Raw genomic sequence first — 12,407 nt, 5'->3', positions numbered from 1 at the left:
TGCTGCATCCTCCAAAGGTAAGTATTTATGGCTGTAGATCTGTGTATTCAAGGGACTGGTTTGACTGTTCTGAGGGATGAAAAACTCCAGTTTCTGGTAGGAAAAAAACCTCTACCTCTGTATGAGACCAGCTAACTCACCATTTGATTGAAAACGCCTGATAAATGTTCCTCGCATCATAGATGGGATTCGAACCTGGGTGAGGATAACTTGCTGAATTTTAATGCCACCAGAAGGCAGTCTTGTCTCATTTCTGGGGGGGGGGGGGCAGATCTGCTCTCTCTCTCTCTCCCTCACTTTTGATGATATTCCTCTTGCCAACCATCACCAGTTTTCTCTCCATGTGAGAATTATGGATCTGATGTGTTCATGCCAGGATATATTGGATGCGAGAATTAACATATCAGATCCATAGCTTCTTCAGCCTTCAAAAATGCTTGGTATTCTTTTTCTGTTCTAAACAGTACTTCTGTCTTGCTCAACTCCTGACACTTTATAAAGCTTAAATCCACCCAACCTTAGAATACTGTTCCCACATTTTGAGGGGTGGTGCACCTAAAACTTCCATCAGAATGCTTGATTGTATATTATGTCTCTTGGACACTGCTCCTCCAAACTGGTTGCTACAGTCCTCCACTTTCCTTTGCTTATATACGAACACGAGCAGCTGCTGGTCAACACCCATTTACAGTTCTCCAACGCATCAAATCAGCTATCCTCTGTCTTCATTTTCTACACCTCTTTTCTTTGGAACAGTCTTCATCATCAGCTCTCCCCAACCTTCAGATTTTCAAAAAACACAACAAATTCCTTTGTTTTCCATCTGACTACTTACCGAAGCATAGCACTATCATGTCATAGATCTTGGGACTTCTTGTAAGGCTAATAATAAATGACCTTCTCACTCACCACTAATCTTATTTACAGCTTTGCAGATGATAGTATTCTTCATTCATCCTACTCATTTGACAAACCATGCAGTGCCCAAATATCTGAAGCTTCGTGTTCATTTACAATCACAGTCTTAAACACTGATCTGCATACCATCCTTCAATGGGGCAAGGACAATCTGGTCACCTTTCAGTGTCACCAAAATGCAACCTTGCCTTCTTTTCTCTCACAGTGAGCTAAGAGATCTTAGCTCACTTATCTTTAACCTTACTAGACGTTAGGTGATGTTTCAGATTGTGTTACTTGGAAATTGTGCTCTGTTGTTATATTGTTTTAGAAGTGATTTCACTTAACCTTCTGTCCCAAAAGAGCAATAGTTCTCAAGGGACTGAAGGTCACTAAACCAACTGTAAATACTCTGAGTATTTCAAAAAAAAGTCTTCCCATATTTTAATATTGGCCATTGCTAACACTTGCCATGTGTGTAGCATGAAGCAGAAATGGCAGAAACAAAGCAGAACGATGGGAAAAAAAGTACTTTTGAGTCTCACTACTGCAGATAGACCTCTTGAAACTTTAAAATGCCAGAGCTGCAAACTAGACATTTTGGAAAAGAAAAAATATTTGCTATACGATTTTTGTTGTCAATAGATTCATGCCAGTTGTGCCAAAATTGATCAATCAGTGCTCAAACTCCTAAGTAACCTCAGCTAACCATTTTTCTGCCTTCCCACTGTCAAACAGTTCCTAAACATTGGCAAGTTCTTGAAACAGCACCTTATGCTCAATGAAATCTTCTCTTGGAAATCAATGTGATTGAAAAAAAATAGAAGCAATCAATGATCAGCATCTTGAAGCTAACATACCTGCCACAGACAATGCTGTCAAGCTTCACAACCTCATTGTTTCACCAGTTCAAGACATGTTTGAGGCAGATAACAAAAGTATAATGCCGTCATCCTGAATTTCTGTTCTGAAACACTTTGCTTCAGGCCCACAATTACATGGAGTGACAGAACAACAGACTTCTCACACTTAATAAAAGTGACCTGCAATACCCCAACAAGCGTTCGTATTGGCTGTAAACACCAAGTCAGAAGTCACCACTCCACATCATGTGTACTAGCCCAGCCAGATCTGACCTCTGCACGTGAAAAAAGGTGACAATTATGACAAGAACTGCAAGAGAAATATCAAAGTGGAGACATAGCATGGATAATCAATTTTAAAGAAGGGATGCTTGTGAGAAAATCAAACTCTGCAAATAACCAATGTGGAAGCTTGATCCCAACACTGCATAGGGAACGTGTGGTCAACAGCAAACTTCACAGAACCTTCCAGATCCATTTCACAAATATGTGGTAATAGTTCTAACCTTAATGATGTTCATTTCCACCTGAAGTCTGCAAAACCTCACCTCTTTTTCTTGACCAACTTAAATCTCGTCCTCCTCAAACACTACTCATCTCTGCTTTTCCAGCTACACAATCTTTGACTCCTTTTGCCTCAGAGGTGTTGGTCTGCACATATATTTACTCTATATGCAGTATCCAACATGGAATTTCTCAATTTTGACCTCCTTTGGCAAAAAATCACCCTACCCCATTCTACCAAATTCATATGCTGTCTCTGCTGCTCTCCTGATGCCAACAGCCACTCTGAACCCATTCACCTTTCCTTGAATGTTAATTATCTTAACCCTGTCCAAACAGTGAAGTCATCTCATTGGAGACTTCATTATCCACAACACCAGCTGGCTGCCCTCTTCTAACTACACAGATTAAGCAGGTAGAAAGGCTGAGACTTTTACAATTACCAATGATCTCACACAAATTGGCCACATGTCCACTAGAATACCAGAATACACCAACCACTCCCCACCTACCTGAATCTATTTCTCACTAGTGAGTCTTCTGGATACACTATGAATGTTGTTTGCTCTCTAGGCAAGTCAGGCCATAATGTAGTGTAGCTCCTTCTACATGGAGCAAATCCACTTATGTCCATGCATTTTTTGATATTATCAGAAAGCCAAATAGGGTGATCTTCAGAGGTTCTGTGCCTCATTTCCTTGGTCAGATTACTTTCCAGCCACCTGAACCAAACCTATATGCAGAGCAAATCACTGAAATAATTCTCGTTGGCATGGAACAATTTATTCCCCACTCCACTGTAAATTCCCATCCTAATTTCCATATCTAAGCCTTAGTTCTTCCACATGTTGTGGAAGAACTAAGGAGAAGAGTCAGGGATACTGCAACTGACTTACATCAAACTTCATGTTCATATACTGTCTCTATCAAAGCCTGTAATAGCTGCAAGAAAATTATCACAACATTGAAAACTGATTTTGAGAGAGTTAAAAACAAGAAATTTGTATCCTGTGCAAATGGCAGACATGCCGTCTTGGCTCTAGCCAAAGGTATTGGCTGTAACTTCTGTCTAACACTATCCCATCACTATTACACCCAGATGGTAATGTAGTGTAGATCCTTTTACATGGAGCAAATCCACTTATGTCTGGTATTATCGCATCATTGCCCACAGAAAAGCAAATTTCTTGGCTTACTACTTCTCCAATTCTTGCATAGCTGATCGTGGTAAATGCCTCCCCCGCCCCTTTACTAAACACTCAGTACACCATTTGACTTTTCACCAGAAAGAGATCAGAAACATTTTGCTCAAATTGGATACCAAAAAATCTTCTTACCCTGATGGCATTCTCCCAATTGTTTTAAAGCCCCAGGGTTGACTCCCACTCTGTTGCCTATTGACACTTGATTATTCCACTGGTATCTATCCTACAGCCCATATACAACCTCTTCCTAAGAGGGGAGATGACAAACCTTTATCTTCAAACTACCTTCCAATTTCTCTCACTTCATTTCTTTCTAAAGTAATAGAAAGAACATCAACATCCAACTCCTCTGTCACCCTGAAGGGTCTCATCTAATAAATGACCAACAGTATGGATTCCATCACTACTAATCAACAGGGAATCTACTAACTTATGCTGCCCATTTCTGGACAAACTCCATTGAAAGGTTTGGCAAATCTCAAGTGGTTGCCCTTTATCTCCATGGCTTTTGATTGAGTTTGGCACAAAGGTCTGTTAAGTAAACTCCCATCATTCAGTCTTAACTTTTAACTCTTAAGCCTAGTTGTTACAAAGTGTCAGCTCTGTTGTCCTAAATAGTTTAGCTTTTTCTTTTCTAATGTTAACATTTTAGGTGCATCATGTTTAAGAAAATTTTGAGCATTAATAAAAGAAACTTGATGTGATAAAGAATTTGTAATTTGTGCTTGTAATTAAATTGTCTGAGGTCAGAATCTTTATACACAGTGAAACAGTGAGGATGAATGGAAACGTTGCATAGTTCCATGGAAGTTTAGGAGAAGTTTTATATTTTGAGAAAATGGCTGATAAAGAGCTCTCTAATGAGTTTTTTTTTGCAGAATATATTGTAAAATAACAAAATGCTCAGTATGGTAGACTTATCAAGCACGTGGAAAACAAACTAGTAGTAGAACAAGTCAGTAAGAGAATGAATTTATCCCCTAAAGATGTAAGAGATCTCAAAAGTATATATATTTTTTTTTCTTAGAGGACCTTGGATCCAAATGCTTCTATAGTTATTTAATTTTATTTACCATGCATATAGAATTATTTTTTATTTTGTCTTGAGTCAGTTGTTTCCTAGATTCCAAAAGGAATGAAGTTAAGTCAGTGCACCAATTGAATATGGAACTCGCATAAATTTACTTAACACTCAGTGTGAAAACAGTAAAATGCACATCTGTAAGGATACATCAGGTGTGTACACAACACAAAATAAATATCGTTACTCATATAAATATTAAAAAAAAAAAAGCATTTTTAAATAATTGGCTTGGGGGGGGGGGCATAACTGTCCTAAAATATCACTAAAATAAGAAAAAACCTCCATGTTTTAATGTTAATACCCATCCATGAAAGGCTGCTATACATTTTGTGTATTATTTAAGCTTAAGTAATCCTATTCCTCCTCTAGGAAAAGTATTTTTAAAACCCACTGCAGGCTTCTAAAATGCAGGATGGTATATTTCGCAATGGCTTATGAATATTGTTTAAATCATATAAATGTTTTTAGTTGGTAAAAGACATTTGCATATATACATGCTACAGTCTGTCTAGAGAATAGAGATTTTATCCATTTACCCAACCATGCCAGTTTAGAGGAATCAATTACTGTTACTAGAAAATGAATCCACCTTTTTTTAAAAAAATAGGTGGGTCACAATGAGAATGCACTGTACATAGTTATGTAACAAATTGAAAAAAATAATTAGATGCAAAGAGAGAGAGAGTAATGTGCATTCCATCCTTTATATATTAGGTCCAGTGGTCTGTTACAGCCAGTGGCAGACCGTTAACTTTGGGGGCCTATCCAATTAACCAAAATTAACCCAAGTTTGGGTTAGTTGTGGCAACTCATTTGCCATTTTGTCGAAAAGCTGTTTTTTTTTTAATCCTTTTTTAATAGAAAAAATTATAGGCAACAGACATTGAAGAACTTTTTTATTTTATTTGATGCACTTGGATATACAAACTTTTATATACAGTTATAATGAAAAAAGGTTTTGTATACATAACAAACATCAAACATAAATAAAATATAAAATATATTAGGTATTACTTTTAGTAACAAACGAAACAACAAATTCTCACATCAAGAATAAAGACTAAGAAAAAATAAATAAATGATACTTATTCTTAAAAGTAAAATAAATAAAACATTCCGGGAGTTATATAATGTAAGTTTTTTTTAGTACATTAAAGAGACATTTAAAGAGTAACTCTTCTGCATTTTTGCGCTGCAAATTCTTTTATTTGATCATCACATTGTAATTCTTTGGTTAAATCACAGTTTATGGAAAGAATTGATAAATAATTTAATCTTTCATTCCTCATTGTTGTCCTATATTTGTTTTCTATATAGGAGACATCCTGGAGAAGGATCGCTCCGCCTCACAGCTGGTGATTGGCAAGGCCAAAAAAATTTTTAAGATTGTATAGCAATTCGGAAAAACATCGACAAGTTTCTTTTCATAAATTAGCTTGAATATATCACCGCATGAGTCATATGAGTCTGGCTTAGTCTGTAAGTAGGATTTTAACTGAATGCATTCATTGACTAAATGTTCGTCTATATCATCCGAATAATAATCAGTAACATTACGTGCACTTTCCAAGTCAATATTTTCGATATTAATGTCTTGCAAATCCATTAAAAATTTGAATCTTTCGCTAAATTCCCTGTAGACATGGCCTCTTCTGTTTAAATCCATAATCAACTTATCTAATGCAACGTATAGCGTATTCCGCTTAAATTTTTCTGCTTCATTTAGCGAAACTTTCTCTGTAGATTTTTCCGAAAATTTTGAAGTAATACGTCTTTTTTTTAAATCACTGTATTCTTTTTCCACGCTAGTACTTAATTTTTTGGCTGTCTCCTTGTATTCGTTTAGTTTCTGATCTGATTGTTCTCGTAAGTTGCTCACGAACACTTCTAATGACGTAATCAATTTCTCACCTTCGCATATGTCTAAGCCTGGGGTCTGAACTTTTTTATTAACTAAATTGAATCTTTCTAAAATTTCTTCCCAAAAAATAGTTAAAATCGCAGTTTCAAGTTTCGCCAAATCATTATATAATTTCTGTGCCTCTCTTCGAAAATCAAGTTTCTCATCTATATTGTCACTAAACATTTTTAATATGTTCATGATATCACCGTAACTATTTAATGACTATTTAATATTCAACTATACTGTACAATACATAACCTCAAATGTCAAACGGTGAGAGCAGAAAGTATATATGTGAGAGCTATGCTAAGCTAACATGCTTTAGATGAGCTGGATGAGCTAGACTTGCACTTCCATTCCGACGTTGCTATATTATTTGCATAATTCACAAATGACAAAGTATGTTTTGATTTTACCGACAACCGACAGAGACGTATTTACTGTCATTTAAAACATTGATATTTGATATTTAATTCAAATCCAGTAATGTTGCAAATTAATGATTTTAATGTTACCTAGGTATGAAAAAATTTTGTATAATTTATTTTTTCTTAAATTTGTAATTTAAATTATTTTTATTTTTTTGAACGCAAAGGGGGCCCTGGGCTGAAGTCCATAAAGCCATGCCTAAGTCTGCCCCTGGTTACAGCTCTATCCTTATACAAGCCTAGACAGGATTAATTTATTCTATCTTTGTTGTCTGTTATGTTCACTCAGTCAGTATATGCATTCGCTTGCCAGTTTTTTTTTTCCTCGAGAGAATTCCTGTCTTTTTGCGTGAGACTAGTTGGCTTGCTTCAGTTTAAAAGAATCTTATAAAATGTTCTTATGTCTAGATGAGATTCAAATACAGTTTTTTCCATAAGAAGGTCATTTTTGCTGACTATTACTGTGCAACTAAAATTTGCAACATATCTAAAAAAAAAAATAACTGAGAATAAGTGCACTACCTCTTAGCATTTGTTGAAATTTCAAACATCCAGGAATCAAATTCTCCCAAACTCCCACATCTCTACAGAAGTACCATGCTATTTTGGACAGACCTGCTACTGACACGATTAGAAGTGAAGTAAAGAACTGTATAAAAAATCGGAACATGTAATAATCTCTACCCAAACTGAAGGGGGGGGGGGGAAGGCACTGATCCAATCATATAAATACAGTAATCTACCGTTTATCTGACCTTACATGACATCTAAACCCTCAGTTATCAGAATGGCAAATTGCCATCACAATGTGGTCAGATAGAGTAGATTACAGTATGATAGCATTTGTAAGGAATCATCTGAAGTGGTAAACAAGAGAGAAGTTGTAGATTCTTATAGATGCAGACTTATTTTCATTATTTAATAATGCTTCACTGTACATTCCCTGTAGAATTTTAGCAGTACAGCCAATGAAATATCAGATTTAAATACAAAAAATCACTTTTATTTTATGATTGTATCATATCTTTCCTTATCAGAAAAATGTATGTATACAATAATGTTTTATATTAAATATACACTATTTTAAGATAGCATGTTGCTCAGGCATTAAGAATCTTTATAACAAAATTAGCCTGAATAATCCAGTGGGGCTTGATTCTCTTGGCATTGCTTTGAATATAAGTTTATTATTATTTTCTTTCTGCATCTTCAGGACTTACTAGTTTGTTGATATTATCAGGAACTGAGCTTTTTTTTTTATTTTTTTAGTTGAATAATTCTGACTTATTCCTCAACTAATTAGTAGCAACTATAACATAATATAATATTTTATGTATAGCTATTTCTATGTTATCTGAGGAATATATTTGATTTTCTGGTAATTTCAAATACACTGCTTGGAAAGAAGTCAACAGACTCCTTAGTGTGAGGAACAAGCCATGGCACCACCTTCATAAGATGTAGGACCTCCTTTCACTGCAATGACTGCAGCAATCCTATGGAGCATACTTTTCACAAGCATACGACAGCGATCACCGGGAATTTTGGACCATTCTTCCTGTAGGTATGTAATGAGGTTCTGGCCTCTTGTGGGGGTGGACAGCCTTTGACCTCACTTGATGCTCCAGTTCATCCCATAGATGTTCAATAGGGTTGAGATCAGGGCTTAGTGGAAGCCAGTCAAGTGTGTCAAGTTACATTCATGTCCAGAAATCATGCAGTTACAGCAGTAACCTTATGACACAGGGCCAGTGTCAGCATCCTCAAACACAGAGCCCTAATAATTTGCTCCAATGAACAGGCTCTGAACCCAGAATTCAAAATTATTAGCCAAACCTTTGTTTAAAAAAAAAAAAAAAAAAAAAAAAAAATGCTATGATAAAAGAACATCACAAAATCCTACATTTCAGAAAAAATAGACAGAACATTACTTAAATACAATATTAAAACAACTTTCAAATCCCTGCAAAATTAAGAAATTTACTTAGCTCTTTTGAAGATACTCTTCCATATATTGCCCACCCAGGGGTTTACAAAATTCAGTGTACTTGTAACCTACCTTACATAGGACAAACAGGATGCACCATTCCAATTAGAAAGATGAACACAAATGGCACATTAAATACTTCCGCTATGGTAAAACAGGCCTGTCAGACCACGCACTCCAAACATGTCACAAAATTGACTGGAAAGGCACTAAGTCCCTACACAGCACCAAAACCTGGTTTGAAAGAAAATTCAAAGAAGCATGTAAAATGCAGAAACACCATCCAAATCTCAACAAGAATGATGGATTAATTATTTCAAGAATTTGGAGGATCCATCTTCAACCTGTATAGCATCTAGAACAACCCCAAACAGAAGAAAATTTTAATACTAGAGGACTTTGGAAATTGTTTAATGTAGTTCTGTTTTTTTATTTTTTTTATTTTATTTTTATTTATTATTTTATTATAATAATTTTTTTTCCACCAAAGGTCAGGTTTGTTAATCATTTGTAAATGATTAACAAGCATTTAGATTCATCTTACTTTTGTGTAGTGTATTGTCATGTAGCTTGTATTCTGTAGATGTATTTTCCTGATGATGACTTCAATATAGAAGTCGAAACTCCGAATGTTATTTTCTTAATGTTAAGTCATTTTTCTAACACGTGTATTGTGTCTCCATAAATTTAAATTCTTCACTATGTTCTTTTTGTATATTCACTCTGATGATGGGATGAAATACTCATTACTTATCACAAAATATAAGTGTTTTATATTAAATTCCTAATTTTTCATATGTAATTTTCATGTATAGTGAGTTAATCTTGTCTATTCTCTTTACTGCTTTGTCATTAGTATCCTCCCTTCTCCCAAATTCAAATTACATTTTTGTGCCATGGATTACCACTTATCTGAACATAAATATCTAGAGCTGCTGCCATGTTTCTCTGTGTATTTATACACTCTGTTGCCATATATATTGTATTGGTGTTTTGTTTATATATTCTTGAAACTTAGTAAAAAATATTGCTTTTAAATTTGTTTTAAAAAAATGTGGAATTAGTAGTGTATTAGAACTGAAAATGATCTTTTGTACAAAGAAGGTGCAAATTCATGATTTACAGTTCTGCAGTGAATAAAAAAAAATTTTTTTTAATGTTTTGGCATTTAAATCTTAAGTGTAATTCATTAAATCTTTTTTCTGGAGATTCTGTTCTAAAATCTAGGTGCAGTATATGGAAATGAAGTTTATATTTTAAGCTTTAAAATTTTTTTCCAACTCCCACTTCTATTTACATTGCATACATTTTTCTCTATACTGTTAAAGTATTATGATTAACCCTTTTGTATTTTAAATAGTTGCCATAGATTCATTTCGAAGTATACCACTTCAGATATTTATCATGTAATTTAAAAATTAGTTTAGAATTATTTCATCTCAAAATTACATCTTCATCAAATTACGTTTCCTTCATTCTCTCTGTTAACAACTCACAGTACAGTGTGCAGTCTGAATAAATTGGGTTTATTTTTGTCCACTGTATATTCATTCAGCACTTTCATCATTTTTAATATATCACATATTTTAGTATCATGCAAACCTTTATTTGTCACTAATTTGCACAATTCATAGCCATATGTCAAAAACATTAGCCATCAAAAATATTATTCCTTTAATAGGCTGTCCAGTTATAATAATGACTTTAATCTTGAAGGTTGAGACTCCAATACCATCCTAAATGTATATACATATAGATTCTCAACCAATATTTTTAGTAAATGATATATTTCTGCTTGTATTAGGAACCTATACCCCCTGTTCAATTTGACTGGAGCAGTAGTGGGCTGGTGAATCCCCTTGACTCTGTTCAGGCAACATCTGCATTAATGGACCTCACTTTTCTGGCATCTAGTGAAACTTTCTCCTCAAAATCTACAGGCAAAGCACTTGGTATGTTAGCGTGGGGTTTGTTTTGTTTTAGCATTTTTCTCTCTTTTTTTTTTCCCTAAGTATGGCAGAGGATGACATTTTCTTTTTTTTTTTTTTGTTATTGGTATATACTTATTAAAATTTATTTTCATCCAACTATATTTTGATAAATACAGATAATGTGAAATCATTCATTACAACTGCTTTCTCAGACATTTACATAACAGCAAACTCCTGATTGTCTATGGACATTTTAATGATTCAAGTTATCCATGGATAATCTGCATCATTGATCAGCTAAATACATTGTTTCTAATATTATCAGCATACTTGTGAATCATAAAACAACTTTTCTCAAGTATAAAATATGGCAACAAAATGCAAGTAAATCATTTTCATAATTTAAGAAATAACTGATTTATTTATGTAAAAAGTGAACTAGCTTCAAAATGTGTCTATAATTATAGTGTAAAAATGCAACTCTGTGCTTGACACATTATAAAAAAATAAAATAAAATAAAAATAGGGAAAAGTTATATGCATTTTATGCTGTGATAGTGATGGACCTTCACAGCACAAATCATTAATATCACTAGTGTACCTGCAGCTGAACAGTAAAATTTACCTATGGTTTAAGCAGAAAATGAGTTGAAGTTATGCCAATATCTTATCCTGTGTGATTCTGCAAAATTCTTTCACAAAGCCTTTAGAAATTAAAAATGAATTCGCTGCTTCTTTGTGATTAGCCTTTACAGTTTTAAAATAATTTCAGAATGTGTTAAATTGCTATTAAGCGTAGATATATTAACAGTAACATTTTTTGCGAAAAGTTCAGAATTATACAGGAATTGATGATATCCAATCACTCAGTAGCTACTCATTATCTGGACTGTATATTATCAGTTAGCTCTGTTACATGATCATCTAGCAGTCTGTCCTTGAGTGACTGGATATCATGTCAGTTGCTATATTATTGTTTTATTTAAATAATTTTTTATTATTTTTAGTTATTTTTTATTGTTTTTAGTTATTTTTTATTTATTTGTTAATTTTGTTTATAAATCCTGTATTTATCACTCTTAATACAAATAGCTTGGTTTTTCTTGCCTTCTCATGCATGCAGATATGCATACTTGCTATCACCCAGATAGAGTTATGCTTTTTTTAAAAATCTTCATATTTGTCTTTCATGAAAATAGTTACATTCATTGCTTGGCAAAGAGCAATTTTCGTGTGATGTAGAGAAAGATAATTTATATATATATATCTTGTACCATATTCTGTGGACAATATGGTCACTAGAAGAACAATTATCATTGCATTGTCTAGTAGCTGTAATTTCTTTATAAACCTAAATTCAGTAGTGCAAAACTTAGCATGTGAGAAGAAGCTATACTGCATAAAATTGAAACAGGTAAACAACTTGTCCAACATAGACAGAACATAGACATTTGAACAAAAAGCAAAACTTTTTGTTCAAAGCAGAAACTGAATAAACATATTTATCCGTGGACTTGACAAAGTTCAAATCAAATTTAAATAGGAATGATTGTCTCAAGCTTCTAAGTTTTGGAAAGTAATCTAAACACTTGTCAGCACTGTTAC

General features: G+C 33.9%; 1 protein-coding gene across 5 annotated transcripts in view; it reads left to right on the top strand.

The window, feature by feature from the left end:
* Nucleotides 1-12,407, top strand: part of LOC150101587 (uncharacterized) — a 193,972-nt gene that overhangs the window by 150,617 nt on the left and 30,948 nt on the right. For all 5 annotated transcript variants that reach the window (XM_090400170.1, XM_090400174.1, XM_090400169.1 and 2 more), the window contains one exon: nt 10,676-10,823. In XM_090400170.1, the coding sequence (XP_090256296.1) occupies nt 10,676-10,823 (148 nt within the window). The remainder of the gene's footprint in view (nt 1-10,675; nt 10,824-12,407) is intronic.

The sequence above is a fragment of the Typopeltis vanoorti genome, chromosome 11 (genome assembly GCF_054136105.1).
Source record: "Typopeltis vanoorti isolate ZY-2024b chromosome 11, IOZ_Tvanoo_1.0, whole genome shotgun sequence".
Lineage (NCBI taxonomy): Eukaryota > Metazoa > Arthropoda > Arachnida > Uropygi > Thelyphonidae > Typopeltis > Typopeltis vanoorti.
Note: the sequence above shows the minus strand (reverse complement) of the source record. Positions and strands in the feature narration are given on the sequence as shown.